General features: G+C 43.9%; 1 protein-coding gene across 1 annotated transcript in view; it reads left to right on the top strand.

The window, feature by feature from the left end:
- The window catches only part of LOC309558183 (BOS complex subunit NOMO3-like), a 236,509-nt gene that overhangs the window by 190,689 nt on the left and 19,667 nt on the right, over positions 1–26,153 (top strand). Inside the window, exons 27-28 of the mRNA XM_082261194.1 lie at positions 14,298–14,408; positions 19,859–19,960. Of these exons, the coding sequence (XP_082117320.1) occupies positions 14,298–14,408; positions 19,859–19,960 (213 nt within the window). The remainder of the gene's footprint in view (positions 1–14,297; positions 14,409–19,858; positions 19,961–26,153) is intronic.

Here is a 26,153-nt window from a genome sequence, read left to right as displayed (position 1 = left end):
GACAAGACTCCTTCAGCATGAAGGTCTGCCCTCCTCTTTATTGAGATGGGGTGACTTCTTTGCTGGTTTCCGGCCCTGTGGACGACTTTGGTGAACGTCAAGGAGATCCGCAAAATGTTTCTTTTGGGGGTATCCAGAAAGGGGGACGAAGCTTGTCCTTTTAAGGTTTTTTTAGGTCCTGAGTCTCCTTGTGCAGATTTAATTCCTGCAAAGGTTCAGGTGATGTCCGAACTACCGAAGGTCCCCCCTATCCTTGTCCAGGGAATTGATTTACCTAGGTCTGATTCTATTTCTGACCTCTGATGATTCTTCCTCTGCACAAACTTCAGGGACCACAGGCCGTGATTCACCGGGTGCTGTCACTCTGATAGTTCTCTCTCCCATTTTGCATACAGATTCTGAGTCTGGTGGTATCCACCTTCAAGACAGTTCTGTTTGCACAGTCTTACATGCAGCTCCTTAAGCAGGTTCCGCGCCACAGGATACCGAGGTTGGTATTGGGATCCTCTGACAGATGCCTCATGCATCCAAGGGGGCCAGTAAGTCCAATATCATTCTCGGCTAAGGCTTCTTCCGCAGTTCCTGCGAGGAATCAAGAGTGAGGATCTTCCAATGATTCTGGTGCCTGTAAACGTCCCTTGGGGGCTTCCTCTCAGAGAAGGCCAGTTATCCCAAGGGCTGATCTACCATCCTGCTTTAAAGTCGCTGTTTTTAATGGCTCAACTATTGAAAGCCAGGTAATGAGGGATAGAGGTCTCTCTGGATCAGTGATCCCTCCTACAGTGAAGCTAAGGAGGTCGTCTTCCAGCAAGATATACAATCGTACCAGCCGCACCGGTTCTTAAAAAGGCTATCGGGTACTGGAGAATGAGCAGAGAAGGGCAAACCAAACTGATAAGAGGCATGGAGGAGTTCAGCTATGAGGAAAGATTGGAAGAACTGAATTTATTCTCTCTTGAGAAGAGGAGATTAAGGGGGGATATGATAAACATGTATAAATACATAAGGGTCCATATAGTGAACTTGGTGTCAAGTTATTCACTTTAGGTCAACACAGAGGACAAGGCGGCACTCTTTACGTCTAGAGGAAAACAGATTTAATCTCCAAATGCGGAAAGGTTTCTTCATCTTCAAGAGCTGTGAAAATGTGGAATAGACTCCCTTCAGAGGTGGTTCTGGCTAGCTCACTAGATTGCTTTAAAAAAGGCCTGGATTCTTTCATAGGTGTACATAATATAAATGGGTACTAATATTTATAGAAAAAGTTGATCCAGGGAATATCCGATTTGCCTCACGGGGGATCAGGAAGGAATTTTTTTCCTTTGCTGTAGCAAATAGGATAATGCTTTGCTGGGATTTTTTTTGCCTTCCTCTGGATCAACTGCGGGTATAGGATTGTGTATATGGGATTGTATGTTTTCTTTACTGTTTTTAGTTTTTTATTGGTTGAGCCAGATGGACTTGTGTCTTTTTTTTTTTAACCTGACTAACTATGTACTTGGAAAGCGTACATTTCTTGGTGTGACTCGATTGGCGCTCATTCTCGATCCTTGTCTGTGGCTCGGATCTTAACCTTTCTTCAAAAGGGCATTGATCAGAAGTTGGCCTTGAGTACCATCAAGGGCCAGGTGTCTGCCCTGACAATCTTCTTTCAGTGACCCCTAGCCACGGACTCTTTTAGTTTGTACCTTCATTCAGTGGGTTTGACATGTGGCTCCACCTGTACGGTCTCTTTTGCCTCACAAACCTCCATTTGGGAATATTTGGGAGATTCCCTTGCATACATTATCCAAGAAGGTGACATTCTTGGTGGCTATTACCTCGGTCCACAGGGTGTTAGAATTGGCTGCATTATCCTGTCAAAGTCCCTATTTAGTGGTCCATAGGGATAAAGTGATTCTTCATTCCTGCCCAAAGTTGTCTCTGACTTCCATTTGAATGAGAACCTTGTGTTGCCTTCCTTGTGTCCCAAGCCGACCCATCCCAAGGAATTTGCATTGCATACCTTGGATGTAAAAATAAAATAGTCTGGTGCGCTATACTTAAATATTATCACTATTAAGGTGGTAAGGACCACAAACGTAACAACCTGTGATAGTGCAATATAACAATGTGTGTGAACAAAGGTGCTACGGTGACTGTGAACTACCCCCAAAAGGGTGTATTAACAACCAATATGACCAATAACACAATGTGCACAGATATCACAATACAGTTAAATATTGACTATAGTGATTCCCACAAACATATGAAAAATATAAACGTGAGATGCCCCAAAAAAAAGGGGTGTGATAAAAGTCCAGTGAATAGTGTCCAATTAATATCCAAAACCCTAGGTTCTGGATAAACAAAAAGCACTGATGTCTTTAAGTGATAAAATGGAGTTGCATGGTGAATATTACAAAACAAAACGTGTCTAGTTCTTATATCGTGAATCCCACAACCTTCAGAGTTTACTTCTTACCAGCAGGTGGAAATATAAGGGCAAAAACAGCCACCCCCAAGAGTGAAGACTCCCTGTGCAGTAGGAGGGATAGTGCGCTTCTTTACACTCAGTGGAAGAGATGCCAAGATAGCCTCTTAACAGATGGATGTCGTTCTGAAGCGACTTGCTGAATTGCCTGCTGATTGTCCCTTGCCGGTGTCCTGTCGGATAATGCATCCCACGAACTGCGCATGCTCAGTGAATTACGTCATTCCAGCTGATCTCAGCTGAGATCAGCTGGCGGTGACGACATTTGCATGCACAGTTTGTCAGATGCATTATCCGACGGTAGACAGAGAGCGGAGGGGACAGAATCTAATGTCAGATTCTGCCTCGCTCACTGTACTATCTGCACATGCGCGGGACGGTTTATTCTTATGTGAGATTCATATTGAGAAATGGCGGGAATATTATCAGATTACAGAACACTCACGCAGCTCTTATCGGGCACATTAAAGGGGCACTCTCACCGCATGGGGACATGGATGTAAAGGGGCACTCTCACTGCACGGGGACATGGATGTAAAGGGGCACTCTCACCGCATGGGGACACTGATGTAAAGGGGCACTCTCACCGCATGGGGACACTGATGTAAAGGGGCACTCTCACCGCATGGGGACATGGATGTAAAGGGGCACTCTCACCGCACTGGGACACTGATGTAAAGGGGAATTCTCACCGAACGGGGACACTGATGTAAAGGGGACTGGAATAATAAAGGGACACTTAAAAGGGGCACTCTGACGGGGACACACTGGATGTAAAGGGGCACTCTGACGGGGACACACTGGATGTAAAGGGGCACTCTGACGGGGACACACGGATGTAAAATAGGACTCTGATAGGGACACACTGGATGAAAAGGAGCACTCTGATGGGGACACAGTGGATGTAAAGGGGCACTTTGATGGGGACACACTGGATCTAAAGGGGCACTCTGATGGGGACACAGTGGATGTAAAGGGGCACTTTGATGGGGACACACTGGATCTAAAGGGGCACTCTGATGGGGACAGGGATGTAAAATAGGACTCTGATAGGGACACACTGGATGTAAAGGAGCACTCTGACAGGGACACACTAAATGAAAAGAAGGATTCTGACGGGGGCGCGGGCTGAATGATGGCGGGGCGTGGGCTGAATGAAGGCATTGACACGGGCTGGATGAGGGTGGTGACACGGGCTGGATGAGGGCGGTGACACGGGCTGGATGGGGGGGGGGGGGGGGGAACAGTCAGTGCTTATTCCTGGGGATTTCACAGTAGCTGTAGCATGAAGATGGAGGGTCTGTCAGTGGGGGGGGGGGGGGGGGTAGGGGTCAGATTAAGCGGTTAGAGGAGTGAGGGGCCCATCATGTTACTGTAGCACAATTCCCAGCTGTTTTGCTGGATATGGGTTCCCCTGGGTCACCGCTAGCAACAACAGCACATTTGCTATAAATTTAGCACAAGCTACTATAAATTTAGGGTGCTTAACCACGAGAGTTAAGGGCATCATACTTTGCAAACTAATACTAAAGGACATCTAGGAGCCACACAATTTTTTTGTGGCCAATTCTTCATTTTTACATGGGCTGCAGTGGGGATCGACTTTGGCCAAATACTGCAGAACATAGGTAATGCCAAAGCTCCACTTCACAGATAACTAAGGCTATGGGGATTAATACGTGTAGCACCCTACAGGTAGGTGCTAGTAAATGCATATTGGGCCTTGTCTGCCTAACAGCAGGGCCGTTTCTTTTCGGTCAGGGTGTCATGACTTCCAGGTGTGTCTGCTGAGAGGGGAGTCTCCCCACTGGCTCTGTGAGAGGCTTCTCATAGGGCAGTGGAGGAAACCCAATCAGGGACACATTCAGGCTTGTAACTACCCCAGAAGGCAGATTCTGCCGCAGAGGATTTTGGGAGTGGGTATAAGTTTGAGGGGAGTGCATGATTCAGAGTCTTTGGCGGGAAGCAGAGTCCCAGGAGGGAGAGAACGGCTGTCTCTCCTCCTGTCTGAGGAAGCGGATGTCTCGGGGTGCTGCCTGAGAATCCAGAGAGTGCTGCGCTGAGCTGAAGGGGATCCGGTGTGCCGAGAGCCACCAGAGAACGAGAGGGGTTAAGTCACAGGAAAGCCTACACAGGTTGTGAGTACTGAGGATTGCCCCTGGGGGTCTGCCTAGTGTCAGAGGGGACCACCCTGGAGAAGGTTCTCGGATCCAAGTGTCAGCTAGCGGTAAAGGGGGTACCTGGGTTGAGGACCCTGAAGTGACAGAGGGGGGGGCCTAGTCAGGGGACCCTGAAGAGTAAAAGGGGGCGCCTGTAGTTTGGGCCCTGAAGTGTACAGAGCATCAGTTAAGTTGCAGCTATACAGGATTTCACAACAAGCTACCTCACACCAGCGTCAGGCTGTAGGGGGCTGTCTAAGAGACTTTGAGTGCAAGCAGCGTCAGAAGTTCAATGTTCTACAGTCCTGGATCTTCTGGACTTAAGTCAAGGTTCCAGCACAGTTTCAGAGTTACAATGTGTTCAAAGCGTCCGTGAGCGTTGGCTAGCGTCGGCTGGTGTTAAGGCAGCGCTAACAGACATTTTTCTGGAAAAGTCCCAAAGTTGTACCTAGTTGAGCGTAAGGAGTATCCCACTCATTTCCTTCACTCCCTGCTTTGTGGTATTGACTGGCAGACATATGCTCCTAAGTGACCCCATAAAAGTTTGACAAAGCTATTTTGGGCTAATGACTCCAACATTTTTGGGATGGTAATGGTAAACCTCCCCTACCTTCCTGCAAAATTTGGAACCCCCGGACATGTTCAGGGCCCGAGCTTTGGCCTTGCAAATGTGCCAATGCCAAGCTTGCCATACTGCACCAAGCTGACCTAACCCCGGGGGCAAGGGGCACCAAATTTGGCACAGGGATACTAGAGGCCCCCAGAGATAGACCTCCCCTATCTCTGTGCCAAATTTGGGACCCTGGCTTGCCTACTGTGACTTCACCTATAGTAATGTAGCACCCTCCTAGGTGGGTGCTAGGAAAAGTATATGTGTGGCCCTGTCTGCTTATCAGGGGGGCCTGATCAGTTAGTTAGGCTGTCATGTGTTTCTAGGTGTAGTCTGTTGTCTGGGGAGTCTCCCCACTGTATCCAATGAGGGCTCTTGTTGGACGGTGGAGGAAACCTGGCCAATAGCGCACCAAGGTTTATAGCTGTCCCAGTGGGCGGAGTTCGCTGCAATGCTTCCTAGGATTGGGTATAAACCTGGCTATAGGGGGTATGTTTTGATCTCTAGAGAGCTAGAAAGTTTTGTTTGCCTCCGTCCCTATATATATATATATCATGGGGAGGGTTTTTTGGTGCCTCAGGCCAAAGGGTGGGACTTTAAGGGCAAGTAATCATGTACACAAGTCATACATAAAATCAGAAGGTAGTTTATTCGGTAGTTTTAAACATATATTCAAAAAGAAAAACTTTATATAGATAGTGTGAATAAGTGTTGGGTTAAAGACCCAAGGTGCGCAGGTTAGAAAAATTTCCGTGACAAGTGTGAATCTGGTGACTTAAGGCCCGTACACACGAACTGATTGTCGGACGAAAATGTTCGGCCGCCGAACGATCGGCCGATTTTCGGCTTGTTAGTATGATGCTTCCGAACAGCCGACAGCGCACTTTCAGCCGAACAGAATCTGTCGTGCAAGCATTAAAATTTTTGTATGCCGACACCAGAACGGCCGATTGTTCGCCAGTCAGTGCAGAATTCGGCCGACAGACAGCAGATTTGCAAGACTGGGCATGCTCAGAAAAGAAAAAACACACGGAAAGTTAACCATCACATGACATCACTTCTGCAGTCGGCTGTTGTTGGCCAACAAAATTCGTGTGCAGTCTTTTGCAGTTTTTAACAGACAAGACAGCCCTCGGACAAAAGACAGCCAATCGTTCGGCCGACGATCGGTACGTGTGTACGGGGCTTTAGTCTGGATGCTGTCTTTGTTTTTCCATGCTGGGGCTTGGAAAGATATTCACAGAGATCATCCGGTAGTTATCCGACGCTTTTCCGCTAAGTAGTAGCCTTTCTCAAGGATTTTATCACAGAGTCTATAAAAATAGTGATAGATATATTAATTATTGGCTGTAAATATCATATTCATTTAGGTAATAGTCTAATGTTGATGTAGAATACGTTCGTATTGGGCGAAGGTACTAAAAATTTATCTAGAAACAGAACAGCTCCTCCGGACCTGACAGAGCTAATGGACCAAATGGTCCAAGCCCTACTATTTACATGTGATGCGTCGCTAGATGCGGCTCCTCTTGTAGCCAAAGCATCTGCGGTGGGGGTAGCTATTAGATGCACGGTGTGGCTAAAAGATTGGTCTGCGTATCCAGCTTTAAAAAAAGGCTCTATCAGAGCTCACCTTTATGGGGGACCGCTTGTTTGGATCCTCATTGGATGAACTGATCTAGGGTCTTACAAGTGGGAAGAGTACTCTTCTTCCTCAATCCTCCAAGGGAAAGTCACCATGTAATAGATAGACGGGGGCCTTATTTTACAGCCCACAGGCAACCCTTTCATGCCTCCGGCACGCAAGAGAAAGGGTCTTAGCCATTTACGTCTTCTGGTTCCAAGAAGACATGGTAGGGTAAGCCGAAAGCAGGCCAATCCAGATCTGCAGACAAATCCCTGTCTGCATGAAGGGGCGCCCTCGCCCGTAAATGGGGTGGGGGGACATCTTTGCTTCTTTCTAGAACCATGGACTTCCTTGATTCAGGACAAATGGGTCCACGAACTGATCCGATCGGGTTACAAGATCGAATTCAGGTCTTGGCTATCAGACAGATACTTCCGGTCCAATCTACGCCTATCTCCAGATTGGTTAAGGGATCTATGAGAGGCAGTACAAGATATGATGCCGCAAGGGGTGATTGTGCCGATTCCCTCTCGGGAACGCTTTTAGGGATTCTATTCAAACCTGTTTACTGTTCCCAGCAAAGAAATGCATCCAATCCTGGACCTCAAGGTTCTGAATCGGTTTGTGCGGGTTCAGAAGTTTTGAATTGAGTCAATTTACACGGTAGTGGTGTCCCTACACCAAAGAGACTTTTTGGCCTCCATCGATATCAAGGACGCATATCTACACATCCCTATTTACGCGGGACACCAGCGTTTTCTTGGCTTCGCTGTAGAAGAGGATTATCAATTTGTGGCGTTCCCTTTTGGTCTTGCCTCCATCCCCGGGTCTTTACCAAAAGTGTTGGCTCCAGTATTGGCATTACTGCGACAACTGGGGATCACTGGGTCAGGTTCCACCTTTCCCTGTGAAGGCGCATTCTACTAGGGTGCTGAGTGCCTCTTGGGCTTTTTGCCATCAGGTGTCAGTAATACAGTTTGCCAGGCGGTAACTTGGTCATCTGTGCACACGTTCACAAAATTCTACAAAGTAGATGTGTTGGCATCTTCGGATGCTTCTTTTGGCCACAAGGTTTTGCAGGCTGCGGTTTAAAAGAGAACATTTTCTCTTTTGAGGGTGTATGTTGTTTCCAGGTGAGCTCCATGTTCACTGGTTGGCAACGTTTAGCCTTTAGGGAATTACGTTCTTTCCTGCGTTGTCTTCCCACCCCTCATGTAAATACTGCTTTGGGACACCCCAATGGTCAAGAAGAATATGGAGCTGCTTCTGTCAATGAACAATAGAGAAAACTAGATTTTTGACTTACAATAATATCCTTTTCTCTGAAGTTCATTGACAGAGGCAGAACTCGCCCCTCTATTTCTGAGTTGGATGGGGTTTTTCTTCTAAACATTGCTTGCAACAAAACAAAATCCTATAGCAGAGTGAGTGGGTGTATGCCTGCAGGGAGTGCTCCATAGGCGTGGTAAATATTTTTCCTACCTAGTGTCCTACTCCTGTATGGGGCAGCATAACTCAATGGTCAAGAAGAATATGGAGCTGCATCTGTCAATGAACTGCAGAGAAAAAGATTTTACTGTAAGTCAAAAATCCAGTTTTTCTGAAAATTATATTAAAGAATTGTAAAATGTTCATATTTTCGCTCTCAAAATTGGAATACCGCCCTGCGACCCAGTCTCCGAGGGGAGGGGATCATGCTCTGCTTCAGTATGTCACAGTACATGCTGGCATTCATGGTTCCCTCAATGAACTGTAGCTCCCCAGTGTCGGCAGCACTCATGCAGTCTCAGACCATGACACTCCCCCACCATGCTTGACTGTTGGCAAGACACACTTGTCTTTGTACTCCTCAGCTGGTTGCTGCCACACATGCTTGACACCATCTGAACCAAATAAGTTAATCTTGGTCTCATCAAACCACATGACATGGTTCCAGTAATCCATGTCCTTAGTCTGCTTGTCTTTAGCAAGCTTTCTTGTGCATCATCTTTAGAAGAGCCTTCCTTCTGGGATGACAGCCATGCAGACCAATTTGATGCAGTGTGCGGCATATGATCTGAGCACTGACAGGCAATGCTGGCAGCACTCATATGTCTATTTCCCAAAGAAAACCTCGATATGACGCTGAACATGTGCACTCAACTTCTTTGGTTGACCATGGCGAGGCCTGTGCTTCAAATCGCTGTATGGTCTTGGCCACTGTGCTGCAGCTCAGTTTCAGGGTCTTTGCCATCTTCTTATAGCCTAAGCCATCTTTATATAGAGCAACAATTCTTTTTTCAGATCCTCAGAGTTCTTTGCCATGAGGTGCCATGTTCAACTTCCAGTGACCAGTATGAGAGTGAGAGCGATAACACCAAATTTAACACACCTGAGACCTTGTAACACTAACGAGTCATATGACAGGGAAAATGGCTAATTCGGCCCAATTTGGACATTTTCAATTAAGTGTATTGTACTTTAACCACTTTACCATCAGAGGATTTTCCTGCTTAACGTCCTGGCCACTTTTTGCAACTTGGCACTGCGCGACTTTAACTGACAATTGCGCGGTCATGCAACCCTGTACCCAAACTAAATTTACGTCCTTTTTTTTCCCCACAAGCAGACCTTTCTTTTGGTGGTATTTTGATCACATCTACGCTTTTATTTTTTTGCGATATTAATTAAAATAAAAGAGCAATAATTTTGCGAAAAAATTGACATTTTCTACTTTTACAGTTAAAAAATATCCAATATATTTTTTTCATATATTTAGGCCAATATGTATTTAGCTACATGTCTTTGACAAAAAAATTCTCAATGAACGTAGTTTTAATCGCTTTAAGACCGGAAGATTTTACCCCATTCCTGACCAGGCTATATTTTGCGATTCGGCACTGCGTTATTTTAACGGACAATTGCGCAGTCGTGCGACGCTGTACCCAAATTAAATTGATGTCCTTTTTTTCCCCACAAATAGAGCTTTCTTTTGGTGGTATTTGATCACCTGTGCGATTTTTTTTTTTTAATTTTTGAAAAAAAGAGCGACAAATTTAAAAAAAAAAAAAAAAAAAAAATGTATAAATCAAAATTTTTTAACATTTTAGGCCAATTTGTTTTCTGCTACATATTTTTGGTAAAAAAAATTACAATAAGCATATTTTGATTGGTTTGCGCAAAATTTATTGTGTTTACTAACTACGGGAAAGATTTGTCATTTTTATTGTTTATTTTTTTTTGAGTAATGGCGGCGATCAGCGATTTTTTTTTTTTTGCGGGACTGCGACATTGCGGCGGACAGATCGGACCCCTAACTGACATTTTTGACACTTTTGGGGGTACCAGTGACATTACTACAGTATTCAGTGCTATAAATATGCACTGTTACTGTAATAACGACACTGGCAGGGAAGGGGTTAACACTGTTGGTGATCAAGGGGTTAAATGTATGCCTCATGCTTACTGACGTGTGTGGGGGGAGGGGATTGTGTGACACAGATCGCAGTCTCAGCTAAGCTGAATCCTGTAATCTGTCCCTGCTTGTCACATAGGACATTTACATTTACACCAGCGGGCAGATTTCCTCACTCGATCCCCGAAGATCAGGGAAGAGCGGCGGTGATCACCGTCTCTCCTCCCCTGGCTCGACTCCCGTTGTGTCTGAATACAGCGGAAGCGAGCCTCTGGCGGCGCGCGCCGCAGAGAGAGGGGGAGAGTCTGGTGACGTAGGTCTACGTCGCTAGACGGTAACGTGCCACTTTGCCGCAGTAGCAGCCCAGTGAGCGGTCGGCAAGTGGTTAAGGGGTGTACTCACTTTTGTGAGATACTATATATATTTTTTTATTAAATTATAAAAAAATAATAAAAATTTTACAAATATTTAAAAAATGAAGGGCTAATTCACATGGAGTTTATGTTATGTTTGTGTCTGCTAATAATCTATAGTGTATTTTTAGTGAAAATACTTTTTTGATATATTCAGGCAGGGACCATGCCAGGTAAGCTGTATGGGACCCCGCAGTTTTCACCAGCAGCCCTGCCCGTGGCGAGGTCCCCTGGAAGTTCGGCCTCCCTCCCTCACCACTGGGCTATTCACAAAGGGCAGCGAGCTTCGTGCATGTGCAGTAGTGAACCGACTGTGAAGACGCAAGGCTTCACTGATGGTTTCCCTTAAAAGCAAGGGCGGCGGCAGCATCTGAGAGCCGATGGAAACATTGACTGGGGTGCTGACTTCGCTTGATTTCAAGACAGGTAAGTGTCCTAATATTAGCTATAGCTTTTGTAGCGGCTGACTTTGAATTTTTTCGTGGGGGGGCTGGACCTCCTCTTTAACTTTTCTGCCTTTATCTCTGGATCACACCACTATTGGATCTTTATTCCTGGGCAGACTTACTGACCAAAAGAAAGGTGCAGAAAGAGGATGGTAGTGGAACCAACACAGCTTCTTCTGCCTTCATCTCTAGATCTATAGGTTATTTTGAAATTCTTTGCTGGAGATAACCTCTTTCGTAATTTATCATTGTATGCTAGATATCAGTTGCCCAGTTATTGTGAAACTTTTCAGTTAAAGTTTTTGTAAGCAGTTGAAGTACATGTGTGAGATCTGTGTGTAATCTTTAACTCTGTGTAGCCAGCTTTGTGATTCAGAAAAATGTGCTACATTGCACAAGTAGACTACAGTAGAATAAAACAGTCTGGTCTTGAACACTTTGTGTGGAAGAGTAAAGCAGATAGTTAGGAAAAGACTGGTGCCTGATTGAACAGAAATTTCAATTCAGCTAACAAATATCTGTGTTGATAATGAGCACTTGTGAAGGTAAAAGGAATGTATTATGTGGAATGTATTATCGAATTAGGTTGTATAAAGCCTTAATTTTCTTTTTTTTTTTTTTTTCAAGCGATTTGTGAATAAAGCCCATGTGTAGGACCCCTTGTAGCTCTCAGGTAGCAATAGCAGCTATACAAGTAACAACTTACTATAATAGATTAACATGGGGTATGTGTTTGTTTGTGTGTGTGTGTGTGTGTGTGTGTGTGTATATATATATATATATATATATATATATATATATATATGTATGTGTATATATTTTTGAAAAAGTAATCATACTCATTACAATTTTGCGCATTTTGTCATGTTACAACCAAAAAGTAAATGTATTTTATTAGGATTTTATGTCATAGAACATCACAATGTGGCACATGATTGTGAAGTGGAAGGAAAATTATACATGCTTTTCAAAAATTTTTACAAATAGGTATCTGAAAAACGTGGCGTGCATTTTTATTCAGCCCCCTTTTACTCTGATACTCCTAACTAAATGCTAGTCGGACCGATTGCCTAGAGAAGTCACCTAATTCCTAAATAGAGTCCACCTGTGTGTAATTTAATCTCCGTATAAATACAGCTGTTGTGAAACCCATAGAGGTTTGTTCGAGAACCTTAGTGAACGAACAGCATCATGAAGACCAAGCAGCACACCAGACAAGTCAGGGATAAAGTTGTGGAGAAGGTTAAAGCAGGGTTAGGTTATAGAAAATATCCCAAGCTTTGAACATCTCATGGGGCACTGTTCAATCCATCTCCTGAAAATGGAAAAAGTATGGCACAACTGTAAATTTACCAAGACATGGCTGTCCACCTAAACTGACAGACCGAGCAAGGAGAGCATTAATCAGAGAAGCAGCCAAAGAGGCCCATGGTAAGTGGAGGAGCTGCATAGATCCACAGCTCAGGTAAGAGAATCTGTCCACAGGATAACTATTAGTTGTGCAATCCACAGATCTTGCCTTTATTGAAGAGTGGCAAGAAGAAAGCCATTGTTGAAAAAAAGCCATACGAAGTCCAGTTTGCAATTTGTGAGAAGCCATGTGGGGGACATAGCAAACATTTGTAAGAAGGTGCTCTGGTCAGATGAGACCAAAATTGAACTTTTTGGCCTAAAAGCAAAATGCTATGTGTGGCAGAAAACAAACACTGCAATCTTCAGCAGGGACAAGCTGGTCAGAGTTGATGGGAAGATGGATCGAGCCAAATACAGGACAGTCTTAGAAGAAAACCATTTAGGAACCTGCAAAAGACTTGAGACGGAGGCGAAAGTTCATCTTTCAGCAGAACAACAACCCTAAACATACAGCCAGAGCTGCAATGGAATGGTTTAGATCAAAGCATATTCATGTGTTTAGAATGGCCCAGTCAAAGTCCAGACCTAAATCCAATTGAGAATTTGTGGCAAGACTTAAAAATTGCTGTTCACAGATGCTCTCCATCCACTCTGACAGAGCTTGAGCTATTTTGCAAAGAAAAATTGGCAAAAATGTCACTCTAGATGTGCAAAGCTAGTAGAAACCATACCCAAAAAGAATTGCAGCTGTAATTGCAGCAAAAGGTGGTTCCACAAAGTATTGAGTCAGGATAGCCGAATACAAATGCATGCCATACTTTTTCACATATTTATTTTTAAAACAAATTTGCAAACCATTTATCATTTCCCTTCCACTTCACAGTTATATTCAAGTGTCCGGATTTGATGAGCCTGTGGGAATTTTAGCCTCAGTTTCCTGTTCTTAGCTGACAGGAGTGGCACCAGGTGTGGTCTTCTGATGCTGTAGCCCATCTGCTTGAAGGTTCGATGTTTTGTGCGTTTAGAGATGGTATTCTGCATACCTTGGTTGTAACGAGTGGGTATTTGAGTTACTGTTGCCTTTCTATCATCTCAAACCAGTCTGCCCATTCTCCTCTGACATCAACAAGGCATTTTTTTCCACACAACTGCCGTTCCCTGGATGTTTTCTCTTTTTTTCGGACCATTCTCTGTGAAACCCTGGGGATGGTTGTGCGTGAAAATCACAGATCAGCAGTTTTTGAAACTCAGACCAGCCAGTCTGGTACCAACAACCCTGCCACGTTCAAAGTCACTTAAATCCCCTTTCTTCCCCATTCTGATGCTCGGTTTGAAATTCAGCAAGTTGTCTTCACCGTGTCTAGATGCCTAAATGTATTGAATTTCTGCTATGTGATTGGCTGATTAGCAGTTTGTGTTGCCAAGCAATAAATAGGTGTACCTAATTAAGTGGCCTGTGAGTGTCTATACTGGTATATGTATACAGAATTGTGTATATATATATATTTTTTTATTCACTGCTGTTCTACAGTGTAATTATAGTGCTGTGAGAATTCCCTGATAATCTTCATACTGTTTCAGCCTGTCATGTGTTGCTCTCCTTTTCAATATTGATTGATGAAAAAAGTAGAAAAGATATCGAGCTTGCTTGTTCTATGCATAAAGTGATCTACCTGCCCACAAGCTGTTTTTATACTGCTATATTGTGTGCCATGGTTAGGTTGATTTTAAAATGAACATGTTAAAGGTTAGGAGTTTGGTTAAACCAACAATTGTACAATAGAACAGTGTGAATGACGCTCTATTCAATTATTTTTCCTAGGTTGGCAATACTGATATAGATGAAGTTAATATTATTGCCTTTCGTCAAATCAACCAGTTTGATCTAAGTGGAAATGTAATGACTTCACCAGAGTACCTGCCTACCTTGTTGGTAAGTCTTAGACAGTGTATTTATTCTGTTATGCTTTGTAAAAGTGTTCTAGTGGAAAATGCCAAATGGTTGGAAAATGTGAATCTGTATTTCTATTTCGTTCATTGACAGACACAGCTCCTGTCATTCTTGACCATTGGGCTATGATGCCCACTACAGGAGTTGGACACTATCAAGAAAAAATTTCTGGCTACAATCAACTGCTGGACTGGGCGACGGGCTGGATGATCTAGATCCCGTGGTCACCCCAGTCTGGCCAGCGAGCCAGCACAGGCCTCAGCTCCGCGCTAGGTTGGGCGTGACATAGCCCCACTGGACGGAGGTTGGCCCTGCGAGTTAAATGTCTCGCAAGGTCGCATACGACCTGGCCTCGGCCTGAGTTGCAGCGTTCCTCCTGGCCGACAGCCCCCCCATTTTGATGGAGCGGAGGATCTGTCTGTTTGCGGTACCCCCCCTCCCCCTAACTGGCAGGGGTAGCGACAACCTAGCAAAAATCGCTGCCGCTGATGTGGGTCTGCGACCACGCGCCTGGAATCCTCTGATAGTGAGGATAATTCCCCCACGTCTGCGACTGTGCACCAAAAGGCGCTGGTAGATGCACTGATTATATCTGCGTGAGACCATAAAGATGGAGGGTGCAGCTGAAGCTGCCACGAAGGGGCAGGTACCCTTGGCACTCACAAGCCATCCAGAGCAGCAAAGTTGTTTCCTAAGCGCTTTACTAGGCGTTACCTCTATGAGGAGTCCCTCATTAAGAAGCAGACACCAATGGTGGTTCCTTCGGTTTCCAAATTAAACAAGGCAACCATGATTCCGATGGAAGAGTCCCCAGCCTCTAAGGATCCGGATGGCTGGAAGGTGGAGGCTGTGGCCTGCTTTATGTAGCTCTTAGCTGATTCGGCAATGAGGCCGGTATTTACCGTTGCCCTAGTGTCGCAAACTCTGACCGAGTGGGCTAAGCTCCTACACCATGACCTAGAGGGAGGACCGCTCCCTCCTGCCTTTGCTGAGCTGGCGGACCAGCTGTTACAGGGGCTGAAGTTTATCTGTGATTCTTCTTTGGACGTGGTTCCTCTGCTGGCTCGCCTCTCTGTTTTGGTCCTTCGGGCATGTCTTTTGGCTCAAATGCTGGTCTGCGGACCAGACTTCTAAAAAAGACTTTACTGATTTTCCCTTTCAAGGAGATTGTCTGTTTGGAGCTACCCCGGATGACGACATTAAAGGTCTCACAGGGGGGGAAGAGTACCTTTCTTCCGCAGGCTACGGAGGGCAAGGAACCTTGTCGTAGATGTGGACCTTCCTTCTTGGCTAATGAGAAGTTTTTTCGTCCATCAGGGTCGACTGACAAGGGCTCGAAGCTTTTCAGGAACTCTTCTGGCACATCCAAACAAACCTGGTCTGGCAAGCCGAGAGCAGGCTTCTCCAAACCTGTGAACAAGGCTTCTTCTGCATGAAGGGGACATCTTCTCTGGTTTCCGAACCCGTGGACTTCTCTGGTGCAAGGCATGTTGGTCCACAAGTCATTCGGTCCGGCTACAAGATCGAGTTTCGCTCTTGTCCCCGGCAAGGTTTTTTTTTTCCAACCTGCGCCTGTCCCCAGACCGGTTACAGGATCTGTATGGGGCGGAACAAGACCTCTTCCTTCAAGGGGTGATTGTCCCGGTTCCGAAAACTGGAATGTTTTCAGGGTTTCTACTCCAACCTGTTCACAGTCCCCAAAGTGCGTCCAATCCTGGACCTCAAGGCTCTGAACTGCTTTGTGCAGATATAAGTTCAGAATGGAGTCTATTAAAATGCTGGTGGCATCCCCCCCGTCAGGGGGATTTCCTCGCCTCTATAGATATCAACGATGCCTATCTTCACATTCCAGTATGTGCCAGTAACCTGTGTTTGTTGTGGGAGAGGAGCATTATCAGTTTGTGGCTTTACCTTTACCCTGTCCTCCGCTCCTCGGGTCTTCATAAAAGTGTTGGCTCCGGTGCTAGCCTTGCTACGCCAACGGGGATTGTGGTACTAGGTTACTTGGACGATCTCCTCCTGTGAGCAGGGTCTCTCTCTGCTCTGGTGAAGAACCTGGAGATCACAATATGAACTCTGCAGGAGTTCGGCTGGATTCTGAATTTGCAGAAGTCTGCCCTGGTTCTGTCCATGAAGCTGGACTATTTGGGCCTGACTCTGGACTCAGCCATAGCCAGAGTGCTCCTTCCTCTGGACAAACTCCAGAAGTTGCAGGCTGCAATTCATCTCCTGCTGTCCAACAAATGGTCATCCCTCCAGACTTGCATGCGGGTGCTGGGCCTGATGGTATCTACCTTTTGAGGCGGTTCAGTTCGTACAGTTCCATAGGAGGTACCTGCAAAGGGATATTCTGACGAAATGGGACAAGACTCTGCAGTTTCTGTACAATCAGATCCGGGTGAGTCGGGGAACAAAGGACTCCCTGATATGGTGGCTTTGCTCTCTGATGCTTCCGCTGGGAAAATGCTTTCTCCCCTTGTATTCAACAGTGGTCACCCTGGATGCCAGCCTGTCCGGCTGGGGAGGCATCCTCAGCAAGCATTTTGCTCAGAGGATCTGGACACTTTAAGGGTCCAGACTTCCGATCATTGTCCTGGAACTCCGAGCAATCAGAATCTGTCTGGATCGTTGGACGGATCGTCTTCAGGGATGCCCAGTGCGCATCCAATCCGACAATGCCACGGCCGTGGCCTATGTTAAACACCAAGGGGGCAGAAGAAGTGCCCTGGCTGCTCGGGAGGTAGCCGGCATTCTAAGGTAGGCAGAACAGTTTGCTCCAGCCCTCTCTGTCGTACACATTCCCGAGGTGGAAAATTGGCAGGCGGATTACCTCAGTCAGCAGGCTTTGGATCAAGGGGTGGTCCCTTCATCCAGAGGTGTTTCATCAGCTGTGTCTCCGATGGGGCACCCCGAGGTGGATCTGTTGGTGTTTCGGCTCAACAGAAAGGGCGGAAAGCCCGTGTGAAAGGACCCTTAACAACTTGCCGACCGCCACAAGTACATTTACTGCGGCGGTCAGCCCCTCCTGGGCAAAGTGACGTATACGTCACTCGCCCGCGAGCCAATAGGGGGTGCGCGCACATCGCCGGAGGCGCGCTCCCGCCCCCGCTCGTTCCCTGACATGTCCGTGCGTGTGACCGGCGGACCCAATGTCCGCCTGTCACTCGCGATCGTCCGTTGCAGAGGAAGAAAGGCAGGCGGCTGATGTAGACAAAGCCGCCTGTCATTCTCCCTGGTGTAACTGCAGAGATCATACGATCCTGCTATGTAGGATCGTATGTCTCTGTGGTTACATGAAAAGCCACACCCCTTTACAGTTAGAAGCACGCCCCTAGGGACACATTTAACCCCTGCATCTCCAATAAAGGTAACCCCTTCCCTGCCAGTGTCATTTTTACAGTAACAGTGCATATGTATAGCACTGATTACTGTAGTAATGTCACTGGTACCCCCAAAAGTGTCAAAAATGTCAGTCAAGGGTCCGATCTGTCCGCTGCAATGTCGCAGTCCCGCAAAAAAAATTGCAGATCGCCGCCATTATTCGTTAAAGAAACAATATGAATGACAAAAATCTTTCCCTTAGTTAACGCAATAACTTTTGCGCAAACCAATCAAAATATGCTTATTGCGATTTTTTTTTTTTTTTTTTACCAAGCATATGTAGCCGAAAACAAATTGGCCTAAAATGTTAAATTTTGATTTTTACTTTTTTTTTTTTTTTTGGGAATTACATATAAAAAAAATTGAAAAATATTGTTATTTTTTCAAAATTGTCGCTCTTTTTTTGTTTATAGTGCAAAAAGTAAAAATCGCACAGGTGATCAAATACCACCAAAATAAAGCCCTGTTTGTGGGAAAACAAATTTCCTATGTTAATTTTTTGCCTATTTTTATTTTTCAATGCTCATTTTTTTTTTTGTATTCATTTTTTCTATTAGTTGAACTAGATGGACTTGTGTCCTAACTCTGTAAAGTAGTAAAACTTATCTACATTATTTTTCAAACCAATATCTTTTTGTAAAAGAGCAAGGCAAATATTGATTTTATAGGAACAAGCAGGTAAAATGTATTCAATGGTATTCTTAAGAATCACCACCAGGGGGAGATCTTGTTCTAGAAACAAGATTTTACCATTTGTTACAGGCTATCATAGGTTTGATTATTCACTGCATTTCTTAGTGACCTTAAGTTATCCTGAATTCTTGGTAAATTAGATCAGTGTTTGCTGAAGGCATAAACTAAATAATGCTTAGGGAAAATTACATTAATTGGGATTGACTTAAGGAGTTTGGAATATAAATATACTTGGGTTACTTTTTTTCCTGCTACTTTTACGCAAGGGACTTTTTACTGCTTCAGTCAATTGTAGACTTCTATTGGTAGGTTTATATTCCTTCTTGACAGTTTACCACATCTAGACCCCTGGGTTGAATCTTGATAAAGGGGAAAGAAAACCGAAAGGTGCTTTCCTTGGCAGCCAGTTCAGTCCAGTGAGTTAAATATACCAGCAACGCCCCTTATAATTTTTTTAAACAAACATATGTTTATTGGGTTATACAGTAAGCCGATGTATGGCACATTCACCAGGACAGCATACTCTTATATTTATTTCTGTATGTTTGATTTAACACTAGGGTGCATAAATCAGAAGTCATGTGCCTCTCATCAGTATTACATCACCATGGAAGAATTACTAAAATTGTGAAAGATCCAGAACACATTGAGGAAATTTTTTTTTAAGTTGCTTGTAGTATGCCCCAGTGAACAGGGAGCGTGGCAGATTGTAAATGACAGCGGGAATGGCTTAAGGGGGAATGAGTACACAGAGGCTGTGCCTGTTCGCAATGGATACTACATATACATACTGCAGTCCTTGTTCCGTATAGAAAACTTTTTCATTACTGTGCGAGTCTCACAGACCCATAATCCTCAGGACAAAGGATCCATTAAAAAAAAAAAAAAAAACTTTACCTATGTTTTTAGGTACACGTGTGAGTCTACAAGGCCAAAAACTTTATTTAAACCAATAGTTGTTGAGACTCTGTAAATCAGGTATAAAGTACAGGCACATATCTGAGGCAGCCACATTCCTATTGGAACATCACTGTGATCTGCCACCTCACTGACCTGTAGAAATGTGCAAGAGGCTGGAAGGAGAAGGCACTTTTAGGAGGTGTTGAGGCTTTACCCTTAAGATCGGCCGGGGATTTGGCCTTGAGGGTGGGGTTTTGGAGGCTGCTACAGATGTGTAGGTGTCTGTAGATGCCTAAACTTTAAATGCAAGTTAAGAAAACATACTTGCAGCAATTTATTTATTCCTAAAATGTGTTCTTTCTCTTTTCTCTGGTAGTAAAATAGGTAAATGCCTAAAATTTTTAGGCAAAATTTTATTTATTTTTTTTTAATTTTGCTTGTACCATTTTTCTTTACAGGTTAAGCTTTATGAGAGCGATAATTTGGACAACCCCATACAGTCTGTGTCTCTGGGTCAGTCCCTTTTCTTCCATTTCCCCCCTCTGCTCCGAGATGGAGAGGTAAACATTTTATTTTTCATTTGTGACATGAGCTACCTGTATCATACTAGTAGTATGACAGGTTTACCTTACCCAAGATAAAAGGTAAATTGCTAAGTAAGGATTATTATCTTAATTTAAAAAGTGTAAAAGTGTGTAAATGTAAAAAAAAAATTTAGTTTATGTGTGTTTTATTTATAAATATCTTAATACAGTTCGTATAGAAAAGAACCCCCCCACCTTTTATTTTTTTACAATAATCACATTTTGTTGCTTTGCAGCCTGAAACAGACACACAGTTTAGGTTTTAATTGGCTGTATTTACTCAGGGCAGCTTAAAACATCCAAGTAAAAGATATAACACCAACATGTTGGGGGGGGGGGGGGGGGGTTCAAAAACAGAATCAGGAGTTTGAAAAAGGATCGACTTGTAAACTCAATCAGGTGTAGCTAATTGCCTTCTCAATGGCACACAAAGCCATTTGACTTCCAGCTGTGATCAGCTGTGGTCATTTTGATTACGTCAGCATGAAAAGAGCTTTCCTGGAGCGTGCAGAGTAGTGCAACTGAAGCAAACATACAACTATGGGTGTCAAGGCACTGTCAAAAGATCTCTGGGATAAAGTTGTAGACAAGCATAAATCAGGAGATTGGAGCAAAAAAAACATTTCAAAGACTTTATGAATGCCTAGAACCACAGTGAAGACTATTATTAGGCAGTGGAAGGTAATTGTTAACAATACAGACCGTCCCTGGATCAGGATGTCGCTCCAAACTACTAAGAGTCCTATAGAATCTCTGAAGCAGTTGTAGGAATTTATGACAAAGAGTGGTTATTGTATGCATGTGACAACAATATCTCAAATTCTCCACTAATGTGGCTTGTATGCCCCCCAAGAAAAAAGCCACTCCTCAAAAAAAGGCCACATGCAGTCACGGCTGGGCTTTGCCAAAGTACACCTTGAAGAGTCTGAGGCCTCATAGAAAAAGGTGTTATGGTCAGATGAAACTAAAATACATTTTTGGGCCTCAACACGAAACAATATGCCTGGCAGAAATCCAAATAATACCATTCCTACAGTAAAGCATGGAGGGGGTAATATCCTGTTATGAGTGTGTTTCTCTGCAGCAGGGACTGGAGCACTTGTTAAGATAGAAGGAAAAATTGGATGAGGCAAACTACCATCAAGTTTTTGAGGAAAATCTGCTGCTCTCTGCCAGAAAGTTGTCAATGGGAAGAAAGTTTACCTTCCAACATAACAATGACCCAAAGCACACAGCAAAAATGACCACACAGTGATTGAAGGAGAAAAAGGTGAATGTCCTTGCATGTCCTAGTCAGAGCCCAGACTTCAAGTCATTCCACAGATTTTCAATGAGGTTTAAGACAGCAGTTCACAAACTGTCACCATCAAATTTAACTGAACTTGAGCAGTTTTGCAAAGAAGAGTGGGCAAATATTGCAAAGTCTAGATGTGCAAGATTAGTAGAGAGATATCCCAACAGACTAAAAGCTGTAATTAAAATAAAAGGTGGTTCAACAAAATACTGACCCAAGGATGAGATCCTTTTTCCAGCTCAGAAATTATTTTTTTTTTCTTCCCCCCTGACATCTTAGTTTTTTAAGTTGCACTGAGTAAATACAGCGGGATAAAACAAAAATTGTGTCTGTCTTCATTTCAGTCTGCAAAGCAACAAAATGTGATTATTTTTAAGGAGGCCAACAGCACCATCCTTTTAAAGGGCCAGGGGCTGATGCTTTTTGCAAGCTGGGTCTCTGTGAGCCATATAAAGGTGATTTATCAGACTGCACTTGGATGGCAAGGAAGGGAAAGCAGGACATCCCTAAAGGAAAGGCAGAAGTGGCAGAGAAATGGGGAGGGGGGGGGGGGAGGGGGGCGGCATTTCCTTGTACAGCAAGCATCGCTATCTGGAGCTACAAAAAAAGCAAGAACTACTCCTACCGGTAAGTCTGGCAGTCTGATCCCCACTTTGTTCATGCACTTTGCAGTAACCTTTTCCATATAATCTGGAAGGTCATGGATTGTCACAGAGCAGCAGATTCCCAGACACATTTTATGTGTGGTGATTGGGCTGCAGAGCAGAGGCCAGACACTTATGCCTGGCATACCTTTTAATGGAGAAGTAGAAATGCTGCCACATTGGGATAGTAGGTGCCGAGCATTGCTTCTTCACCTATAATTTTTTTTCTCTAAGATTGCTGTTGGCTTTCTGTCTCAACATTTGTTCATTTAGACCTGTATTTGCTTTGAAAATATGGTGATTTTCTAATTGTTAGTGAGGTCAAATAAATTTTTCGACCATAGTGGCTAATTTATGTATATGGGTTCCCTTCTGTAAATTACATTCATTCCAACATCGAAGGTTAAAAGCAAACAAAATTTTAGGTACGAACTATATTCTTCAAGTCATCGAGTGTACTGGAAAATTTTGTGTGAATGTTAATTCAATAATCTTCTCTCGTGTATGGTCAGCTTAAAGCGGAGTTCCACCCAAAAGTGGAACTTGCGCTCATTTGCTTCCTCCCCCCTCCAGTGTAAAATTTGGCACCTTTCAGGAGGGAGGGGGGGGGGAGGGTACCTGTTTTTGATAGGTACCCTTCCCCCACTTCCGGGAGACGGCGCCACGGCATCCTCCTCCATCCCCCGCCGCTGAGCCAATCTGAATGTGCAGCGCACTTCACGCATGCGCAATAGGGACCCACCCGTGAAGCGGCAATGGCGGCGGCAGCACCCGGCAGCCGATGGAAACATCGGCTGTGGTGCGGGCATTGCTGGACTCTAGGACAGGTAAGTGTCCTAATATTAAAAGTCAGCAGCTACAGTAGGTGTAGCTGCTGACTTTTAATTTTTGGAGGGGGAGGCTGGAACACCGCTTTAAGGAGTTGCTTGGTACTCACCAGCACATTTTCTAACGTGCGTGGTACTGGTGGTGAATCGGTCACCATAACTTAAAAAAAAAAAAGCATGCCCCAGTCAGATTTACCTACGGTCAATGTTAATTGAAACCGTTTTATAAATTAGCCCCTAAGACTGGCATCTCTTCTTGGCACTTAAAAAAAAAAAACCTGGCTTGAGTTTGCACATTATGGTCTATGCAAATGGTTCTGCTTTTTCTGAAATGTATCTGATTTTTATTGTAAACAAGTCTGCTTTGTGTCTGCTATTAGTCGGTTCTCACTAGCGCGACTTGTCAGCCTGACAAGTCGCGCTCCCTCGCGGTCCATTGACTGCTACAGGACCCGTTCTAATAAGAGCGACACAAGTCGCTCCGACTTAGAAAAAGGGTCCTGTACTACTTCGGGGCGACCTCGGAGCGACTTGCATAGACTTCCATTATGTGAAGTCCATGCAAGTCGCTCCGAAGTCGTGGTGCATGGGAATGCACAAGTCGCCCCCGAAGTAGTACAGAGTCGTGCCGCCCCATTGTGAACCGAGCCTCACACTCTGCTCACAAGATTGCCCTGCCCTGTTAATAGTAATTTGTTTTTGTTTCTTCTTTTGAAGTGGCGCTGAATGTTTTTTTTTTCTTTTTTTTACCTTAACTATTTTAGTGCCAGCATGTTTCAACCCATCATTACCAGTCCATTTTCCAGTTTTCGGTGATGTGATACTTTGACTGTGATACTTTGACATTTAGACAGTCTAATTTCTTTGAGATGGATAAGAGCCTCCTTTTGGTGGTATTTCTTAACCACTGTTTTTTTTTATGTTCTACTATACAAAGGAGGAAAAGTCCAGCCCCCCCCCCCCAAAAAAAAAAAAAAAAAAGTTTATCTTTATATTCTTTTATAAAACATAGCAAATTTAAATGCCAAGACAATACAAAAACCCTTTTTGAAAATTTGATCTGATGTTTTGGCCTCTTTTTTTGGAAATTAATAAACATGCTAGTAGTATATGGAAGTTAAAGTATACAGTATCTCACAAAAGTGAGTACACGCCTCACATTTTTGTAAATATTTTATAACTTTTCATGTGACAACACTGAGGAAATGTCTCTTTGCTACCATGTAAAGTAGTGAGTGTACAGCTTGTATAACAGTGTAAATTTGCTGTCCCCTCAAAATAACTCAACACAGCCATTAATGTCTAAACCGCTGGCAACAAAAGTTGAGTACACTCAATGTGTCAATATTTTGTGTGACCATCATTATTTTCCAGCACTGCTTTAACCCTCTTGGGCATGGAGTTCACCAGAGCTTCACAGGTTGCCACTGGAGTCCTCATCTACTCCTCCATGATGACATCACGGAGCTGGTGAATTTTAGAGACCTTGCGCTCCTCCACCTTCTGTTTGAGGATGCCCCACAGATGCGCAATAGAGTTTAGGTCTGGAGACATGCTTGGCCAGTCCACCACCTTTACCCTCAGATTCTTTAGCAAGGCAGTGTTTGTCTTGGAGGTGTGTTTGAGGTCGTAATCATGTTGGAATACTGCCCTGCGGCCCATTCTCCGAAGGAAAGAGATCATGCTCTGCTTCAGTATGTCACAGTACATGTTGGCATTCATGGCTCCCTCAATGAACTGCAGCTCCCCAGTGCCAGCAGCACTCATGCAGCCCCAGACCACAACACTCCCACCACCATGCTTGACTGTAGGCAACACACACTTGTCTTTGTACTCCTCACCTGGTTGCCGCCACACAAACTTGACCAGTTTTCAGCTTTCAGTGCTCTCACACTTTGAATGACAATTAGTCATGCAACACTGTACACAAAAAAATTATAATTGTTTTTCCACACAAATCAAGCTTTCTTTTGGTGGTATTTAATCACCACTGGATTTTGTTTATTTTTTTGCGATACAAGTGAAAAAAAGGGTGAACATTTTGAGAAAAGAAAAAAAAACACTACAAAATTTTGCACATAAGTAATTTTTGTTTATAAATTTGGGCCAAAATTTATATGGCTACATATCTTTGGTAAAATAACCCAAATCACAGGCTATTTCTTGATCTGTGTGAAAGTTAGAGTCTACAAGTTATGGTGCCATTGAAAGTTGATCACACCTGATGTACTGATGGCCTATGTCATTTCTTGAGGCCCTGAAATGTCAGGACAGTACAAATACCCCACAAATAACCCCTTTTTGGAAAGTAGACAGTCAAGGTATTTAGTAAGAGGCATAGTGAGTTTTTTTGAAGTTGTCATTTTTTTCCACAACTCTTGGGAAAATGTAGAAGTTAAGTTTTTGTTTTTTTCTTTTTAACACAAAATTGTCATAATAACAAGTTATTGCTCACACACAGTATATGCATACTTGAAAAAACACCCCAAAATACATTATGCTACTCCTCCAGAGTACAGCGATACCACATGTTTAAGAATTTTACACAGCCTGGCCACATACAGAGGTCCAACATGCAAGTAGCACCTCCAGGCGTTCTAGGAGCATAAATTACACATATAATTTCCTGACTACCTATCACAATTTTGAACGCCCTGGAGCACCAGGACCATGGAATTACCCACAAAATGACCCCATTTTGGAAAGCAAACACCCCAACGTAAATCCTAAGAGGCATAATGAGTTTTTTTGAACCTGTGATTTTTTTTTTCCACAAGTTTTTGGAAAATGGGGAAAGAAAATGGAAAATGTGTTTTTTTTTTTTTAACAGAAAGTTGTCAATTTTATAAGATTTTTCTTACACATAGCATGTACATAGCAAAAATTACACCCCAAAACACGTTTTGCTACTTCTCCTGAGTATGGCGATGCCACATATGTGAGATTTTTTCACAGCCTTGCCACATACAGAGTCCCAAAATCCAAGTAGCACCTCCAGGCATTCTAGGAGCACAAATTACATATCTTATTTCATTCCTATCTATCACACTTTTGAAGGCCCTGGAGCACCAGGACAATGGAATTACCCATACAATGTATATTCTATGAGGCACTCTGATATGCTACTCGGTGACAGGTACTTTGATGAGCTGGTGACAGGTACTCGGGTACTCTGATGGGCTGGTGACAGGTACTCTTTATTACTGGGCAATCAGTGTGTTTTTACTGTGCACTGTAATCGGTAACTGCCTGTTACCGCAATCTCCTCCTCGCACAGGACCGGCACAATATTTGAAAGAAATAAGGTACAAAGGAACATTTGTGAAAGTTTAGAATGATACAGAAACATTTATTTTGCTCATTACATGTGCGTAATGAGTTTTAGGCTCAGTTTCCACTAGTGT

Source organism: Pelophylax lessonae (genome assembly GCF_965119305.1).
Source record: "Pelophylax lessonae genome assembly, chromosome: 6".
NCBI lineage: Eukaryota > Metazoa > Chordata > Amphibia > Anura > Ranidae > Pelophylax > Pelophylax lessonae.
This window is presented reverse-complemented; position numbering and strand designations above follow the sequence as displayed.